This window comes from Lynx rufus, unplaced genomic scaffold (genome assembly GCF_022079265.1).
Source record: "Lynx rufus isolate CCGP_SWC_20201006 ecotype Redwood Valley unplaced genomic scaffold, mLynRuf1.p SCAF_26, whole genome shotgun sequence".
In the NCBI taxonomy this organism is placed as follows: Eukaryota; Metazoa; Chordata; class Mammalia; order Carnivora; family Felidae; genus Lynx; species Lynx rufus.
In genome coordinates, this window is record NW_025814841.1 from 84,797 (window position 1) to 105,689 (window position 20,893).

Consider the following 20,893-nt stretch of genomic DNA (forward strand, 5'->3'; position numbering starts at 1 on the left):
AAGTGAAGCCAACGTTTTTATAGTTCCTCATTGTTTGATTGCATGATTTTACATAAACATCAGTGTTTCTTCAGATTTTTTTGTGTGGGTGGGCCAGACATAATTTTTAAACATTCTAATATTAGAATGCATCTACCAACATATACTTCCCAATTTGAGTTTTGGGTATTTATTTTTTAAGTTTATTTATATATTAGCATGAACGGGGGGGGGGGTGCAGAGAGAGAGAGAGAGAGAGAGAGAGAGAGAGAATCTCAAGCAGACCCATGCTGTCAGCACAGAGCTTGACGTGGGGCTTGATCTCAGAAACCCTGAGATGATAACCTGAATCTAAATCAAGAGTCTGATACGTAACTGACTGAGCCACCCAGGTGCCCCAAGGTTTTGTGTTTTTTTTTTTTTTTTAATGAACTATTGTAACACTTTAAAGTGAGTCAGGAAAACAAAATACTTTTAATAGCATATGTATCCTCTAAAGTTGAAATAAGACACTTTTGGCATGCAAGGTAAAACTCGATAGATATCTGAAAAACAACATATGAATTTCCATTCATCCTATCTAATTAAAATTTGACTAAAGTTAAAAACAAGGCCAGAATTTTGCAACCCTTGTGGTCACTGCCCCAATGGCCATGATAAACCACCTTTAGTGCCCTTCATAAATTGAACATCTTCATTTTACGTAAAGGGCCCTACACCTTTCTAGTAATATCTATTTAATATTTTGTGATACACAAGATAGCAATATTTTGGGTAGGCTTATGTAGCTCTAGGGAGTGATAAAATTATGTGGTACCTTTCACCTGTTCTTTTTGTTCTCATTTTAAATGTGATGCTCCAAACAATCCTATGATATGGTTAGGTCTGGTATTTTCCCTCCCATCAGATGGTGAAAGGAGTAGTAGGGCACAGAGAGGATGTAATTTCTCCTACTTCTAAGGTCAAAATTACATTTAGATCCATTTTCCTAAATCCTGGTTCCTAATATTTGAGTAGATGACTTCTCATGTAGGTAACCAACAAATGATTGTGTTCTGTTTCTTTAGCTGCATGGCCTAAAGAAGGGTGTAAAGCCACACGGGGTGCCTGGGTGGCTCAGTTGGTTAAGCATCCGACTTTCAGCTCAGGTCATGATCTCATGGTTCATGAGTTCAAGCCCCATATTGAGCTCTGTGCTGACAGTTCAGAGCCTGAAGTCTGCTTCAGATTCTGTGTCTCCCTCTCTCTGCCCCTTGACTGCTTGCTTACGCACTCTCTCTCTAAAGTAAATACACATTAAAAAAATAAAAATGAAAAAGGAAGGGTAAAGCCATTATATTGAGTACAGGCATTAGTCTCAGGATAATGTCTTTCATTTGAGTAGTGCAAATATATAAATATTTATTAAAATGATTACATATATATATGCGTATCTGTATATCTACTACAAATGGAGTATCCTGGTATTTTGTTGGTTCTTCCTTTCATCTGCCATCTTGGACCGTCCTGTTTGGTAAAGTTTTACTCATGATAGTTCACATTCTTTGATCACTAATTACGCAGTAGATACTGTGCTGAAATCTTTGCCTTTATCAAGCTTCTGAAATGTCTCAAAAACCCTAAGATAGGACTGATGTTAACTTTTTTTTTTTTTATATAGATGATGATACTGAGGCAAAGGGTTTTGCCAACTTGCCCACAGTCACATAATGATAAATGAGCCAAGATGCTAACCTCAGATCTGCTAACCACTGTACTATTTGAAAGGTCATGATATTCTCAACATAGTTCTTGTTTCCTGTCTTTGGATCCTGTTCTGAGTCTCCTATTCTGCACTTGACATAGTTGAATTTCATCCTGTGCTAATTCTCCTAATTAATAAAGGCAATCTTAACGTAAACCCATTGCAATGGGTTTTACACAGACTTCCACCCTGGATCTTCTTTTAACTCAGTAGTACTGGTTTTCTCTGTCATCACTCAAATAGTAAGTATGAAAACTTGAGTCCTGAAACCTCTGAGTCTGTCCTTTATTTATGTATTTTTTTAGGTTGAAATATCATGAAGCTTCTCATGAGCTGTGTATAACTAGGCCATACTACAAAAAAATGTAATTTAAAATTTTAGGTCATAATTTTCATCATTCCTTAGTCTAATGGGATTATTGCAATAGTATATATTAGAAAATGCATGACTTTGGTAACATAAAGCTTAAAAACTTCAGTTAAGTATACATAAGCCATTGCAAGTTTTGAGAAGGAATGTTAAACAAGAATATTTGAAGTTGTTAGAGAAGCCTAAAAATATTTAAACAATTTAAAAAAAAAAACTCATATTAAGTTGCACAGTTTAGTACTTCCCATGTGAAAAATTGCTAAAATTCTAATTCTGAATGTCTTTTGGAACAACCTGTCCCTTGAATTTCTGTTAAAATTTTAGCGTATACCGAGCTGGGGTTTTCCAGGGGCCAGCTTGATGCTTTTTGATACAGCTGCAATCCAAAGAATAAATACCCCTAGTGGGTGTCAGCATCTGCCACATTCTGAATGGAGATGCTGGTGCTTTGACAATAAAGGGCAGCTGAACAATTAGCAGTCAGATTTTCATGTTGTGCTAAGACAGCCTGTACCTGACAGTCTTGATGACCAAAAAATAATAGAAAAATGTTCATTTGTATGTGTCTGAGCTCCTGTCTACCTCACCGATTGCTTCCCTTTCTCCAATAATTAATTGCAATGTATGTAATTACATTTTCACAGTTGGGTTTAACAAAGGCTGATTTTTCTATGCTTTTAATTTAAGGTTTTAATTCTCTTGTTTACTTGATTGCCATCTGAGATATTCATTTAAAAGATGGCTGTTGTCATCTAAATTTTTGGTGACAAGATAAACAAAACTTCCTCTCTTGGTGTGCCAAAACCCTGAGAGAGCTGATACCAAAGTTGGGGGGTGGGGGGAATTGTGCATCTTTGGTTTCTCTCGGTTTTTCATCTCTTCTACCCAGTTTGTCACTTTTATTAGTTCATTGTAACTCCCTTTCCTGTGACCATTACCTTTTAGTGTTGAGCCTCTTGGTGATTTTCCTTACCTCCATTCTTTCTTCTTTCAGGAAACTTAAGTTTCCTAAAGTATTCCTTCCCTGCTCCCTTTGTATATACGAAGGAGTAATCACATTGTTACCTCATTGCCTGCCGCTGTACCTTTGCTTTTAGTAGACCAAGGTCCTGAAATGCAGGAACATTGCTTTTTCATCTGAGCCTCTAGCTCTCCATCATGATGCCTGACCTCTGGCACTTTTTTTTTTTTTTTTTTTGAGAGGGAGGGAGGGAGGGAGAGGGCGGGCAGGCATGTGGGCACAGTCAGTGCAGAGGGAGAGGGAGAAAGAATCTTAAGCAGCCTCCATGCCCAGCACAAAGCCTGCCTTCTGGGTTTGACCTCATCACCATGAGATCATGACCTAACCTGAAATCAAGGGTGCGACACCTAACCGACTGAGCCACCCAGGCGCCCTATATGCTTGTCTGTTGAAATCAGGGAACAAACCGGGTACCATCTTGGTCATGTTGCTCTCATGCTCAAGAATCTATCAAGACTCTCTCCCTGCTAGACCGAGCCCTAATCTTGAGCCTAACTTCATTTTTATTAATTTTAATTATGACTTAAATACTTGAAGTCACACAAAGTTGAAGAGATTTATAACTTCCTTTTTTGAAACAAAGTAAAATAAGAAGTAAATTCCCCACTTACAGCAAAGTAACCATTTACTCTAAAGTAACCATCTTCCACTTCTGATCTCCAGCTCATTTAAGCCACTCTTCATTGGGCTCATCATGTGCCATATGAATTTTCTGTTGTGTGATTATGAATGGAGTCACCCTCGTCAAGACTCCACTCTTCCCTCTGTCTCTTTAAAACCTGCCCAGCTGAGGTTCCAACTTCCATGGCATATGTTACCTGCCACACTTGAATACTTAAGTTCTCTATTATAATTGTTTTCAGGTGTTGGACTATTTGTTCTTCCAATACGATTTGCATTCCTTTCCAGCAACCATGGCTTTTCTTTCTATATAACAGATATTTACAGGGCATGTGCAAGCAATCTCATACCTAGCATTCGAATGGGTTTTTAAATATAAAGGAATTGAGTTTTTAAATGGCACTTGTGTTCGTTCATTTGGCAAGCATTAAAACTCCACCATGTGTCCGGCACTGTGTTAGAAACAAAGAATTTACAGACTGAAAGAAAAACTGTAATGGCAGAACAGAAATGGATCTGTATTTTCTGCCTCTAATGTACACAGCACATGCCTTTAATATCTACTATGCTATATTGCAGTGCTTTGTGAGTGCCTCATGCCCCCCTGTCTTTGGCACCTCTAGGACAGGGAATGGGTATTATAATTTTATATTCTCAGGGTCTGGTACAATACCTGGCATGTGCTCCTTTTTTGGGGAATGCTTGGAATGAACTATTGAACTGAACTACAGTGTAATTTGAAAAATGTTATAATGGAGCCTGTGTGGATACTGTGGAGGGACAGGAGAGGGGTACATACCCTATTTTTGTTTCTTGGCCAGAGTAAGTTCCCCTTGCCAAATGACAGCCCCATCAGATTGTATTTGGACACAGTTTCACTTGGACAGTAATTTTACTTAAACCAATATTGGCAGTGCTCACTTGGATTACATTTTTGAGGAGGCACTGTAATTTAGAAGCATGTAAGTTGGCTAAAGTAGGGTCTTATTTCTGAACAAGGACAAAGTATAGATTTTTATGGAGACCTCTGTTCAGCAAACTCTGGTATCTCTGTTTTCTTAAGCCATATAGAGTTTTCTAAAGTTGATCAGTCTATTGAATGATCTCATTGGTGTCTTAAAACTCATTTATTTATAAAATTGACATAAGGATTTTCCTGAACTGTTCATAAAATAGCTATTTTTGGGAAGCAGTCCTGTTGTACCATTCAGGTAAATGCGAGTAGTTCTGTATCTCCTGCACCTGTTTTGATTTTTTTATTGATAACGAGAATGTTTTACTTTTATATAAATGAATTAATAAGGTTGATGTGAATCCCACTTATTTAAGGATCACAAGCTGAAGAAATTTCTGGGAGAGAATGGATACAGGCTAGAGGGGAACCTGGAACTATAAGTTCCTACAAATAGTGGTTTTCTCCAAAGCAGAAGAGTTAGATCTGGGAGAAGTGGCTGAATGGGACAGGCGGTTGTGGATGGAACTGGAGTTGGTAATAAAGAGGTTCCAGGAAGCATGTCAAGAAGTAGATTGGCAGGGTAGGTGGTTGAGACAGTTGCTTTGAAAAGCTTTTGGTTCAAAGGTATTTGATTTGATGTGCTCTCAGTTTAGGCTTCTGAGTGTGTGGGCTGCCTGTGTTGGTTTTATGTTGAGGCACGATCCCTGAGACCCAGGAAGGTTAGCGGAGCTTCAGATCATGTCAGGACTTGGTGCCAATCAAAGCTTCTGTTTAAATGCTTTATTAAATAAGAAATATTTTGATTTTTTTTCCCCTAATGATTTGAATGAAGGAAAAGCACCATTGAACATATGGAAACGAAGGATATTGATGAGATGGTCAAACAGTTGTGTATTTTGAAGGCTAAGGTAGTTCAACATTATCATATAAGGGGTATAATTTCATGCACATAACTCTGAAAAGAAATTGTGTGCGGCATAATTGGGGATGGAATGCCTGTTAAAATCAAAATAACTTCTTTCAGAATGTTAATATAGTGTTGTTTTCTGTAAATTTAATCAGGTCACAGTGTTTATTAAAATAACTTTTTCTATTTTACTTTTAATGCATAAACACATTAAAATTATAAAAGATTCATATGATTCAGGGGCTCCTGGGTGGCTTAGTTGGGCATATGACTCTTGGTTTCGGCTCAGGTCATGATGCCGAAGTTATGGGATCCAACTCCATGTCAGTCTCCTGGCTGAGCATGGAGCCTGCTTAAGATTCCTCTCTCTCTCTCTCTCTCTCTCTCTCTCTCTCTCTCTCTCTCTCTCTCTCAAATAAAAATTAAAAAAAAATAAAGATTCAGATCATTCAGAAATGTATAATTTTTAACATATTTCAAAATTCCACCACCTCTTTCCCAAGTTCTCTAGGCTCCTTCATACATACACACATGTGCAGTCATTGCACCATACTCCATATATCCTGCAACAGGCCTTTTTAACTTACTGATCTCAGAGCTTTTCTCAGTCACTGCTTATAATTCACCCTGTGCTGCTTCATGGTTGTAGTAGTCGACAGTTTGAATGCATCAGATATTTATTCTCCTTAAATTTGAGGACAAATAATCAAGATGTTCTTTAGGTATTTTTACATAGAATGATAGGTATTTCAGAAATTCCACATTCTGTGAACTGGTATTAGGAGCATGGAATGAAATGAGGAAAGGGAGCTACAAGTAAGAGTAAATATCAGCAGAGGACCTTATAAAATTATTTCCAAATGCTTACTGCTATAACTTTTAGGCCAAAAAGCTTATTGGCATAATCCATGTTTTAAAGAAAACTCAGACCTTGTAGATAACCGCAGATTTATGAAGTGTATAGTTCTCTTTTCTCTTCTTAATATAACTGCTTTGTTGTCTTTACCCTTTAATTCTATTTTATCCTTTGGAATGTTTATAATTATTTTGAAAAATAATTCAGCTAATAGGAAGGGCTGCTTGCTTTTTTGAAAAAGCAAGACAACCAACAATTTGTGGACACAATGTATTTTGGTCATGATTAAGAACCAACTGGCCAGCTATAGATGACAGTTTTATTAAAATATAAGTCACAGCATTTAAGATTACAAATGCATATTTTGTGGGGTGACAAATTGTTCTTTACCCACTATCCTCCCCCAAAAAGTGATAGTGTAATTTGACTATGGACTTCTACGCATTGGTTTTCCAGTTGTAAATTTCAAACATTTTAGGAACAGACTTAGATGCATCATGGTGGTCATTTAATGCATGAAGCCTGTTAGACCCAAGATTGAAAGGTGAAGGTTGCTATTTACTTTTTATGGGTCCAGAAACTTTCGTTATTTAAACTGTAGTCTATTTCAACAAAAGTATTTTTTAGTCTTTAAATTCTGTTTTCTCACTTTACTTTCTCAATTTTCAAAATTTTAATATTCAGTGATGTCCTGTTTTGGTTCTATGTTCTATTCCATTATCTCTTTGCTTGCAGCAACTGTAAATTTTAAAGCTTTTCTGAATTATTAAAGGACCAAATACAGTAGTGACATTCAGAGGCTTGTTAAATGAATAAAAGTGATGCCATGGAGTTTTCCTAGAGGTTAACATATTGTCAGTTGCCGTCAACTAAATCTCTTACAAGTAATGCACTATATAATCTGTTCAAACCTGAGTTTTCAATTAACCAGTCCTCCAGCCTTCTCTTCTTTCCTCTCCTTGAAGAGCAGAGTATATTTATTTTCACCTGTGTAAGCCAATTATCTCCAGTCCAGATGTTACTGGTCTACCAGGGAATCTGACCTAGAATACTAGTCTATAAACTAGTTATTTTTACACTTTGTTGAAATGTGTGTGGTTTAGTGGAAAACATACACGTTTCTAATCTCCTGTTGCTTCTGTGTGCAGACTGCCTATTATGAGCCAGTCAATTTGCATATACTATTACAAATCTCCACAATAATAGTCTTGTAAGGTCAGTGATGTGTCCCTGTTTTATACAGAAGGAAATAGACACTCAGAGCCCTGTAGTTACTTGCTCAGAGTCACAGAGCTGCTAAGAGGAGAGCTGGGATTCAAACCCAGAAATAGCAGACCTAAAAGCACTTCTTTTTAACAAACTGTTCCTAGAGAAATTCTGTTAGCACGTTATAGAGAAAAGAATACAGATTTAGAAGGCAATCAGTTTGGGGGCCTTTAAGAACCACCTCAGCCACTATTAGCTGTGTGACTTTCTCTTGATCTCAAGTTCCTTTTTTTGCAAACTAGGGATAGTACTGCTTACCTTATAGGATTATTATAAAGACTAAATGGAAATGCATGTAAAGCCTTTGGCACATTGTAAGCTTTCAAAAAGAGTGACTATACTATCCCTCCAAGTTAAGACACCTTCTGCTGAAAGTAAATGTCAGCACTGACTAACATTAAAGAGAATTTTAATTTACTGTCCTGAAAACAGAAGATACTGATTAGAGTATTCCCATTGTGTTTTTCATTGTAGGTCTTTTGAAGAGCAGAACAGATTTCAATCCCAGCAGCAATGCAATTTGTAGTGGGCGTGTTTTCTTTTTCTTTTTAATCCTTTGTTTTAATCTCATTTGGAGTTGCAAAATTTTCTGAAGGGTCTTATGCTTGCTGCCTAGGGCCCTAGGCTGGAATTTTCTCTTAGCCTATTGATGTGGTGAGCTGTTGGAAGAGGTAGGAGTGATTTAGAATGAGATGGCATTAGGAAACAAATGAGTTGAACACATATTTTTCTGACCACTAGAATTTCGATTGAGCTAACCGGTAAATTTGTGAGTTTTATTTGCAAAACAAGTAAATTTCTTTGACTGAAATTTTCTTTTTCTCTTTAAAATTGTTTTTAGGATGCAGAATAGAAAACTGTGATTCTTGCTTTAGCAAAGACTTTTGTACCAAGTGCAAAGTAGGCTTTTATTTGCATAGAGGCCGTTGCTTTGATGAATGTCCAGATGGTTTTGCACCATTAGATGAAACCATGGAATGTGTGGGTGAGTAGTTTTTCATGTAACTTTCAAACGTCAACTTTTATTTTAACACCTGTTCCTTGAAAAAATTATGCATGCTGGATATATTTAACCTAAAAACAAATTGGTTCTCTTGTTAATTAGAACTGAAAATTATTTAAGTTCTTTGCTGCCTTGCTGAATTTTTTTAGGCATCGTGACATTGGTAGTGTCCTATTAAATCTTCCTACAAAATTTGCTAGTCATACATTGGCTAGGTTCAACTCTTTAAATGCTGGTATGTTTTTATCATCTGTAATACATACATATATTAGAAGTTGTAAAAAACAAAATTTCAAGCAGTACCATGAACTATTCTATCACTTTTTAATGTATCTTAATTATGGAGCTTCCTGTTTAGCCATTTAAAAAGTTGAAAAGAAAAATTTTGTGCAAAATGTTTTGTGGATTATCTGCTGCATGTTGGAAAGTGTATTAAAACAATGTTACTTTTTACTAAATTTAGATATTTAGAATGTGTGACTTAATATACACTGTTCATGAATAGTTAGGAGTACATGTTTTAAAAATGTTACAATTTTTGAGTGTTTGAAAAACACTTTGCTATTTTTAGACAACTGATTAGAATGTAAAGATCTGTGAGTGCCTACATTTTGATGAATGCCTAATCTAACGAATCTAACGTCCAGGTGTAATGGCATCACCATCACACCCCCTTCTCACCACCCTGGATTCTATTTGACATGTTATACATGTGAGAGGATTTATAACAGAATTGTGTATTAAATGAGACTTTGCATACCCTTAAAATGGGGACTTAAAAAATGAGAACTTTTTTTCTGCAGAAATATTGTTGAAATAGTCTAATGATCTATTTGAAGATTTGCAGAGAACACATTCAAATGACAGGATTTTGAAGAAATGTGTATTTATATTCTTGTTTATGTGGGGGTTAATATGTTCATACAGGTGACACCCTACAAAAAAAAAGTCATCAGAAGAGAATATTCAGAATGTTGAATTTCCTTTTGAGAGGCAAGACCCACACCCATTACAAGTGTTCAGTGGAAACTCTTATGAAATCCTTAAGTATAAAAAATTACAAATAGAGCCCTATGTACTTCCCTGAGTAAAAACTCTTAAATAGCTTTGAAAAGTCTATGTGTAACCACTATGCCTGCTGAGATCTGAAATGCCAAAATATTGTGTGTGGACTCAGGGCCTGAGTCCTCATCTGCTAGTGCAAAGGGGCTTTTGCATGGTGAATTTGGTGAGGAGGTTTAACTCTGCATATTTTTATCCTTTCATTCCCCATCCCAGGTGTTTGGAGGGGAGCCTACATCTCCACTATAGGAATTTACAAAATGAGATACTAAAAGCTTTTACATGAAAACCTACATTTGCAAATACCTGACCATACTTGCTTATAGTGATACAGAGCACCAATTTAGGGAGTAAGAGATATAGACAGTGGTTTCTAGACAGCTAGTGAAAGGATTCTGATAACCAGAAGATGTGAAAACAAACTCCCTGTCCTTTTCCCCGAGTACTGGCTTCCACAGTAAAACTAACACAATTGTGAGTTGCCACGGGGGCATTTGGAATTAACCTGTAAAATTTTGTCTTCTGTCATAATTTGAAAAGAGGCTTTTCTTCTCTTGGTTTTAGCTATTGAATCTGTTAAAGACTCTGTATTTCAGTATCTTTAGAAGGGACCAATGGCATTCCTCTAAAAAATAAGATAAAAACAAAGTAATGGTCTTTAAATTACTTAAGTGGCAGTTCCTTGACGTAGATGAAAGTAACCCTATGGTCCAAAATATTAAAGTGTCTGAAAAGGGAATACAGGTCTTTGTGGTCTGTAAAACATAATTTATCTGAAGGAGGTGTGGAGAAAACACAGCTATAAAGTTTGACAGTGGAACAAATGGACACCAAATTGTTACCTGTGTTTGTATTTTTTTCTTTTTTTCTTTATTAGAAGGATGCGAAGTTGGTCATTGGAGTGAATGGGGAGCTTGTAGCAGAAATAATCGCACATGTGGATTTAAATGGGGTCTGGAAACCAGAACACGGCAAATTGTTAAAAAGCCAGCAAAGGACACGATACCATGTCCAACCATCGCTGAATCCAGGAGATGTAAGATGGCCATGAGGCATTGTCCGGGAGGTGAGTTTAGAGAATTAACGATGGTGGGCTCTGTGCTCTCTGACTTCTCTTCTCCCTAACCATCCTCCCTCCCCATAGAGGAAACCTAATAATATGACTGGTGACAGGGTAAAATGTATCCTGTAGTTACTAAGAGACAAATTCTTAAAATGTGAAGAATATAAAGTGAATATTTCATTTTTGTGATGCCTTGAAAATGGTTTGGAAGAGTACATGACAAATGAGCTTTCTAAAATGAGAGTTTTACAATGTGTGTGCGGGGGGGGGGGGGGGGGGGGGCGGGGCGGGGGGCGGGGGCTGATGTGCCCTGGCAGATGTTGCTCTGAGGGAAGTGGCCAACTTTCAGTTGAGAAGAGTTTAGATTAGGAGGGTTTATGAAATCTGTAAAATCATCTGCATCATTACTAGTTGAAGATGACAACTTAAAATAAACTTGCCCAAACACTGGGAGGAATAAATGTTGTCTTAATGTTACCACAATTAGCTGGTTCCCTTTGTTTGGATAATAATTTGTAGAAAACAGCTACTGGTATGTGTGTGTTTATTCATGTCTTTGTAGTAATTGTGCTGATTTGCAGTAATTATTCTGTAATAACAGGATTAGGCCCATTTACAAATTAGGAGAAGCATACATAGCTCAGGTGCTGGCTGAAGCTGAGTCAGTACATTGAAATGCAGTTTTTAGCGATGTCACTGTGGTTCTTAAAGCATAATCGCTTGTTACTATTTATTTTATCACCAGCGGATGCTACGTTGCCAGAGATGAAGTGGGGATTTTTCTAGTGCACAAAATAGAACGGCAAAAAAAAAAAAAAAAAAAAAGCAAGTTGTGTTTGGAAAACTGCCCTTGAAAATAATCAAAACGTTTGTTTGCCTTCATTCTTGCTATTAGGACATAGCTTTTCAGCCCTGTAGCTGTAGCCCAGAAAGAGAATATATATCTGCTTAAATGGATTTATATTCCTATTATGCTTCCTCGTAGAGAGGTTTATGATCCATGGAGGAAGACAAAACTTTTAAGACTTGAAGACTCCAGTCGGCTTTTGAGAACTATTAGATCCAGATTCAGAAGCTACTATTAGGAAGGCAGATTTTCCTCTTGAATTAGTTTTGCTTTCCTTCACTGGGGCTTCGAAACAAAGTTTTTTTGGGTCTGCTTTTCACTAACAAGGATGGTTTTGTTCAGTTCAACTGAGTATTTTTGAGTCAAAATAAAAGAAAATATTTTCTTACAAAACTAATAAGGCACTTCTTGGATAGCTGAGAGCATTTAACCTGCAACCTTGTGCCTAAAAACAAACCCGATGTATTCAGGTATTGGAAATAAAGACTTTCTTTGTTGTATATTGTTTATGTAACTACCCCCCACCATCCCTCTTCCAGCAACGTGGCCCCCCAATTGTGGTTTACGTTAATAGCAAAAATTAACCTGAAAATGCTCCTATAACAAACATGCTTATGTGTAACAAGAGCCGGCACATTCCCCTCCCCTCTGAAATGATTTTGACCTACCCCAGGTCTGGCTTGAGAGTTTTGTAGATAACAGCTACATTGTTAACCTATAATGTTTATGGCATTTTTATATATTTTCTTTTGCTTCCAGCAATACTAAATAGAATATAACCTGACAGTGTCAGTAGCTGAAATTATGTCAAAACAAACACTTATGTATCATCTGCTAATAATCTCTTTTTGACCACTGAACCAGTAATGAACTTGGATTTAATTTCCTATTTAGGTTTTACCAAGCATTATTTATTAGGAGAGGGCAGCTATCACTCTAACCCCTGCATCTAAATTTTTGGTTTGATAAATTCAGTATTATATAACCTTTAAAGTTAGGAGGTTTGAAAAGTTGTATTAGAATTTGTTTTACTGTTTAATGTTTCATAAAAAGAGCTAAAATAGAACTGCTGATAGAAATTGAAGGTTACTCTCCAATAAAAAACTTCTATTTACAAATGTAGGAAATGAAAAGTAGAAAATTAGTCTTGGAACTTGAGCTCCAATTGATAAAAATTGGCATAACTTCCAGTGGAGTAACCCACCTTGCCTCAGGTGAGAGAGGGAACAGTTCCTTTTTTCAGCAGGTCATGGTCATTAATGGAAGAATGGAGAAGAAAACCACTTTATCCCATTTTACATCTTGACTTGATTTCAGTGATCTGCTTTGACAAACCATGCAAAAATGTAAGTCGTAATCAGGTTGGGAATACAGGCATTTTTCAGATCTTTTCAACATATGTATGGATTTCTCTCCTGTTGGAGCCAATCTTAACCTGATTGCACACAAATGCAGCCTTAACCTCCTTCACACTAAAACACTGGCACATTAAAATCAGCTGCTTTTGATTACTGGAAGGCAGAAGTTAGAGGTCAGCAAAATGGAATAGTCACTAAGTGTATAAGATATTACACTGAGATCTATTAGAAATGAGAACATAAATGGATAGAAGATAAAAAAAAAACAATGTAATGTTTTAGTATAACTTTTCTTATTGCATGCTTATTTGCCTTTTTTAAGAAAGAAAGAATACCTGGAAATAACTTAAGTCATGGATTGATTTGCACGTTAAGTTATTCAGTGTTCATTCCCCAACTTCTCTTTCTGATTAGTTGAGTTTTGGGGGCTTTTCTGACACTCATTCGTTGGGATTCTGGTCTAGCGATCACAAGATCTGGGTCTCTGCACCCTGTCAACTCATTAACTCTGTGACCCTTGGCAAGTCACTTAACCTCTCTTGGCCTCTATTTCCTCATTTGTAAATTGAGGGTATTGGGGCGGGCAATTTCTAAGATCCAGTCCAATTCTAAAATCCAATGATTCTAAGACAAATCACCACCAACAGATATGGGCAAGGTCTGCGGTCATCATGTAAGTTCAAGAGCATTGTTCATGCCCAAAGGACTGAACACTCTTCCAGTAGCTATAGTGTGCATTTGCCAAACCCTTCCACATCTGGCAGCTTTTCACCCTCCTCCTGCCTCCTCACGGGTAGTCAACTATCCAAGACTAAGCAAGACTCTAAATCTGCCTATGACCTGTGGTTTAGCAAAGATAGCAGGAGGCTGGAGGAAAAAAGAGGGGATCATAAAAGACCACGATAAAAAGAGGTAAACAGAGAGCCAAAAAAAAAAAAAAAAAAAAGAACAATGAGTGTAGGAAACAAGTGCAAAAAAGAAAGGTCTACTTAAAAATAAAGAGCCTACTTATTGTGGATATCTGTCTTCACTTTCCTTGCTCCATTCTGTAGGGACTAGTTTATTCTATCAATATACAGCCTGGAGCTTCAAATGGAAGGGATTTCAAGTCATGACCCTGTGCATTAGATAATATGTTAGTAGAAAAATACAAACATGCTGTTATCATATATTTAAATGACAAATGGGAGAATAGAATCATAGTGCTAAGGTGTAGAGTTGAAAGATGTTCATGTACAGGGGAAACTGTTACTTGGGTGACTGTAGTCTTCAGGACTGGCCAACATAACCTCAACCTGAGATATTCTGTCTGTGTGTATGGCACTCCTTGTTACTTTGTAAGGTCCCCTGACAATTAACGTTAATTTATCAGGTATTATTGAGCACTGTTATGTACCAATCACTTGCCTAGCCATGATACTGCTCAGAGTCCTCACAGAACTGTTTCTAGTGGGAATCTTGGCAATCAAGAATTAAGTGGATGAATGCATAATTTCACGTGGAGATGGAGGCTGGCAAGAAACACAAAGCAGGATAATGAACTAGTGAAAGATTGAGAATAGGAGTGTACTATTTTACATAGGGAATTTAGGGAAATGGAGGGAATAACATTTGATCAGAGATCTGAATGAAGGAGATCTTCTGAAGAGCTAAGGAAGGATCTTTTTAGCTATTGACACAATGGCCGTGAATGTCCTTGATTCTCCCGCAGCGTATTGGGGAAGAGGAAGAAACTGCAATCCAGGAAGGCTCTGACTGGTCCACGGTGATACATGGCAAGTTTCTAGTGGTAGGTCCAGGACTAGGACTAATGTCTTGCTGCCTGGGAAACCCAAGTTTTCCTCGTTCCTTACAATAAAAATCAAAGATAAAGCTATGGTTGTCTATCAAAGAAGCCAACTCTAAACTATTTCTCCCCCAATCCCAACACATCATCTTAGTTTTGCTCTACAAATACTTTAAAAAAAAAAAAACCTGACACCCTGCGGTTACCAACCCCTCCCAGTATCTTCCAACTTGAAATAGTAAAGCATACTCCAAGAGTCATTTCATAAATGCCCGGGTATTGAACCACTGGCTTTGCTTTGATTCAGCCACCCCTACAAAGTCCTGCTTCTTTAATTTTAATGTCATTGGTCCTCTGTTGGGGGGAAAAGTGTGACTTCCAGATTGTTCTTTTCATCTTAGTGTGTTTGAGTCACCCTCGAGGCCAGCCTCTAAGGCTGCCTTGCATTGAGCCATGCTCAGCACTCGCCTGGGCTTACTTGCTTTCAGGGGGAAGGTCTAGGGATTTGAGTCCCACCTCTGCATTTTGGGCTCTGTACCCAGCATGGCTTTGCTCTTTCTGACCCAGTGAAGCAATCAGACTTGATAAAGTAATTTAGGCAATGCTTTGACAGACACTTATAGCTTTCTGTCTCTTTGGCTTGTGGCTGCCTCTACTCACTGTGCAGCAGTTATTAGTACATTATGATGCATTTCTTAAGCCCTCATCATATTTTCTCAGAATTCTGCTAACTTTAAATATAGAATCTGCTACTATATACTATTTCAATTTGAAAATGACTCATTCCTTTTATGAGACATTAATTGACCTTCATCTTTTTTTAAAGTGGCTTTTAACTTGATAGGAAACAAAAAATACTATTTAGCAACTCAGAAACTTAATCTCTGCAAACATCTACTTTTTAAAAGGCAGCAGTAATAAGACCTCTCTAATCTTTGTTTTCTGTATATAAACTGACAGCAACATGTGCACTAAGTATTAGATAATAGAACTAAAGATGATTGTGGATTGTGATGGATTAAACTGAGAGCAGGAAATAAGTACATTCGCAGTAGGATAGGGTCAAGAAAATATGCTTTAGACATATGTTCTTTATTTTTCTACATTTTGTTTACATTTGAGTTGCAATTTATGTGGTCTGCTTTATGCATGCCAACCTCAAGAGTTGGTTTGGAAGAGAGGAGAAGAGAAAAACCTTTTCTTCTGAAACTTTCCGAGTTGTCAGGAATGTAGGTGCCGAATTTATGATATGAAGAAGAGAGCATTCTGGTTGCCTCCATGTTTGCTATGCTAAATACCTTTCTATATTTCTTTTAAGATCAGTGATTTGTGTTAGTCACTGTAGGCATATTGTGCACTTTCCCAGGTACTCTGGATACATGGCAGCTAATTGTGATGTTTATTCTAGAGAGATTATAAACTGGGACAGTCATCACCTTTTAAATGTTAATGTATAATTATTATATAAAATTGACATTTAACAAAGGTCCATCTGTCTTTAAACATTTCTGCATTTTTGTTAGTAGCTAAAGTGTCCATATTTCCTGCATCGGTGGTCTGAACAACGAGCCTTTATGTAGTGTCCTGTGACATGACCCCTCGCTCTTTATTCCCTTCCCTATCACTTTTTAGTATTTTAAATTTGCTTCCTGGAAAGTGGATAGGTTTTCGTGTTTTAGCAGTGATTTCTTTGAGACTTGCTTATTGTCACATTTCCGATGGTAAGGGTCTAAGGCTATGGGGGAACAGAAAAGTGGTCTCTAATGCACCATGCTTTGGGGATGATGAAAACTCAAGACACAAAGCTAAGTACGGTCTTGGACATGGACATGAAAGTCCGAGGGTGTGCAAAGCACCGATAGCATGGAGTCTGCAGGAAAGGCTAGAAGACCAGCTCTTCTGCCAGTTTCATATTGAGCCTGACTTGGTGCCAGCCTTGCCTGCCCGAGGGGGCCAGGGAGTGAGTGAGTGAAAGATGCCCCACCTTTGTGCTGTTCTCTACAGCATCCCATCTGGGGTCTCTCCTAGCCTTGTTTAATTACAGTGAGGAGCAACATGTACTAGTCTCTTTTATGGGCACTTGTAAAAAGGATTTCTCAACTACACATGTCACCAAAGGCCTGATGTTCTATGTGCGAGAAGGAGAGGACAGAACAATTCCAAAGGGGCCTTTGTCTTACACAGCAGTAAGCTACTCTGATCTTAATGTAAAATATATAAAGCAATTTTTACAACACTCTAAAATAAAAACAACTTTAATAGGACACACATGGTGTCAGTGGTAAAAAATTTTTTCCCCCTTCTAGGGGACGTTTCTATTTTTCTTCCTTAGGAGATAAGAAAGCCTGAAGTATAAATCCCCTCATGGTTTCTTAGAACAACTTACTTTCCTCATCAGACACCTCTCTAGGATCTTTAAATGGTGTTGATAAAAATGGTGCAGGCGGTTTGCTCACTGAGATTTCCTGTAAATGCGTGTCTAGCTACTGGACTGACCTAGAGCTGTTGTGGTGGATATCGTCCAGGATCAGGAGGCAGAAAGAAAACATTTTAATGGAAATAGTGACAGAGTTTTACTAACATCTCAGAATGACTCATGTTGTCATCATACAGAAGTGGTTAAGAAGATACAATTATTCTGTGCAATAGAGTGGGGCAAAAAGTTTCAGGTGGCAGAAGTTATTAGCATTTATTTAAACTAAACATGTAAAGACAGTAGGTTTTGCTTTACAATCAACCTGTTTATGTAATACTTGGACCTACTATTTCTGTGTGTCAGTATTATTTTCTTCTATTTGAGGACTTTGGAAACTAGGAGTAAAATATTTGAACTTGTATAGTCAAGAGACATTGAACAATTGATGTTATGCCCTTATGTTCATTAGTCCAGTGATTTAATAATAACTTAATGTAAAAAGATATTTAATGACATGGTAAAACAAAATTTAAACATCTGAACTAGGACAAACTTAGAGGCTCAGGACTGATAAAGAAAATAGACTATATGAATACATGTAGTATTCATATTTTCAACCAACTGGTTGAAATAATTGAGCCAAAATTTGACCTTGGGTTACCTATCCAAGGCAAAGGGGAAAGGTAGATATGTTTTTTTCTATCTTAATTTCAAAGAAATGACAAATTACAAAATACAATATCAATTTAATAAGTTTTTGAATGGAAAAGTTGGTGTATATGTACATATATGCATATATGTGTATATTCACATAACATACATAAACATATATACACATATATGCATATGTGTGTATATATGAATGTATACATATATGCACACATGTATGTACACAAAAATGAGTACTCATTCCAATTTCAGACACATGAAAGTGTGTGCCTGTGTGTGGAGGGGGTGGGACCTGCATCATAGAATTAAGGAAATTAATGATAATTATTACAGAAAACATTTCCGTTCCATAGGGAGACAAACACTAAACAGATTTCTCAAATCAAGAATCACATTCAGAGCAACGAACAGTATGGTGGACCATGTCTTTACCAATATCCATATCTCAAGCATGTGTTTTCAGAAGATAGAAGGCAGCTTGGGAGTGTTTATTCCTTAATGTAAGCTGAAGGTGTAATCCATGAAAGTTGACTGTCTGGAGGCCTGGGCAATATGGAATTGAGATTTGTTGACTTACCAGTTGTATTTGAGTACAATTGTTCAGTAGTTTCTTTTAGTGAATAATGAATACATCTAGAACTTTGTGTAAGAGAATCCAGAAAATGTGCATTTGTATTGAGGGTCAGTTACTTTTTGAACTTGTCAATAGCCATAACCGTGGTGTCTTTTCTATATAATACAATGTTCTTAAGTAAGATCAGGAGATGCATATTTAGATGCAGAGTTATTTCTGGTGATTATCTCAAGCCTTGTACTAATAATTTGGCCTTGTCCGTCCCCCCAAGGCTGACCTTCAGTTATTTTAATCTGTCAAAACTATTTGGTATGAGAGAACTACGTAAATTTTGAGTAAATTCTTACTGAGTGTAACTGACTTCATTAAAATATGTTGCAAGGTGACTTCTAATTTCTCTTTTGAGAAAATTTTTCCATTTTCATACCTATAAGTTCATTAAATCAATATTCAAACATCTATTAATACCTATGTTCTAAAGAGACAGGCAGATTGAAAGTGATACAAACAGATGAGTTTATAGTCTACTTAAGGAAGAAGAAAATGCACATTACAAAATAATAAAAGCAGAGTTGAGTTGGTAAATGGTAAGTATCGTTTTAGGCTCTGGTGTTACAGAAAATATTTTTGGCTGTTGTGGCCAGGAGATGCTCCTTGAAGAACAAATTTAAATGATAATTAAAAGGGGTAGGTGGGAAACACATTTGAAAAGGGGAGGAGATTATTTTAGACTGAGAGACCATTGTGGGGAAAGATGTAGATGCCAAAGTGTGCCTCTTGTGTCCAAGAGAGGGTGAGCAGAAGAACCTGGCTGCAGCTCTGAGATTGTTAGTGGCAATACAAAAGCTTGCAGCAAAAATAGAAGTTGCATACTGTTTGCCAAGTGCCTCTATGGAGAGGACAGGGTTTTTAATTTTACCTAGTACACAGTGGAGAGCCATGGGGTACTTGACTGTGGAGGTATTTTAGCAGAATGCTGGTTGAAGACAGAAGTGGTTGAGGTGGTGTCTGTGAAGTGTAACTAAGTACACTTCACATCCCAAATTTGGGGCAGAGCGTTAAGCAGAGTCTGAGTTTGGGAGAATTAACAGAGAATACTTATGGGTTCTGATGTTTATGCATTTTTCTGTTACGCTTGCTTTTCTAAAGAGTGAAGGATTTTGCTTTGACTTGCGGTCCACTGTGACTCTTATCTTTTTCTGCCAACTTTTTAAGCCAAGCCGTTCCCTAGTTTGTATTAGTGCAGTTTATTTTTTAAAAATGTAGGCACATTTTGCATTCACCCTAACTGAACTATATTTACTTTCTAACTGCTATTTCCATTTGCCATTCACCAAGACCCTTGGATGTATTATTCTTTATTTTCTGGCTTATGATGTTAACCTTCTAATGGATTTCCTTTACCAGTCAGCTTGAAGTACTTTGAAAATTTAAAGTATACACATTAAATACTATTCAAAGATGAAAATGCTCCTACAAGACACAATTTCAAATGTATAATCTAAGGTGCTTTTATCTAGAATGTCATTTGCTAACTGTGCAAAGTGTTGGGTTAAGAAGGATTCAGAGTTAAATGCTAGGTTCAGGAGAAAACTGTACAGTTATCAATTTGTGGTGTTTGTGGCATAGAAAGCAATGTGTCCTGTATTCTCCCTAATTCTAATCCTTTAATCCATCCTGCTCTTGGCTTTCTCCTGCCTTTCCCTCCAATCTTCCAACACACACTTAGATGTCTTTGACAAGTAGTTATCTAGCTTCTATTTTATACCTGCAGTGATGGTGGAAGTCTGTATATTGGGGGAAAAACAGTATGGAAAAATGCTGGAAGAGTTTTAAATTTGATGTGTCCTGGTTTTCATCACTTGTTGAATGACATTGGTTTAAATTACTTAATTTCCCAAAGCTTTGTCTTATATGAAATGGGGATATGTCACAGGATCATTGTAAGGAGTAAATCGGTACATATGCAAATGGATTTTATGATTCTACACTTTGTTGTAATTCTATTAATTCTATATTTACCATTCTTCCCATGACTGGCTTACTCTTGTCTCTTTATTTTCCTTTAATTTCTCCCCATCTCATGGCTTTGGCTATCATTCAGATGTGAAATCCTCTCCCATTTAAGCCCCAACCTCACTGTTTGGGCTCTTGATGGGCATCTTTCCCTAGATATCTTCCCAGCATGTCAATACAAGTGTAGCTAAAACATACCTTGTTGTCTTTCCAAAACCTTATTTCTCCTGGGATGATCATCCTTTCTAAAGACATCTCTAGGGGCACCTGGATGGCTCAGTTGGTTGAGCGTCTGATTTCAACTTAGGTCATGATCTCACTGTTCCTGAGCTCGAGCCCTGCATTGGGCTCTGTGCAGCCAGCTCGGAGCCTGGAGCCTA

The 20,893-nt window shown here is 37.2% G+C and overlaps 1 protein-coding gene across 1 annotated transcript in view; it reads left to right on the forward strand.

Annotated features, from left to right (window-relative positions):
• Positions 1-20,893, forward strand: part of RSPO2 (R-spondin 2) — an 89,601-nt gene that overhangs the window by 22,631 nt on the left and 46,077 nt on the right. The window contains exons 2-3 of the mRNA XM_047089003.1: positions 8,561-8,704; positions 10,662-10,850. Of these exons, the coding sequence (XP_046944959.1) occupies positions 8,561-8,704; positions 10,662-10,850 (333 nt within the window). The remainder of the gene's footprint in view (positions 1-8,560; positions 8,705-10,661; positions 10,851-20,893) is intronic.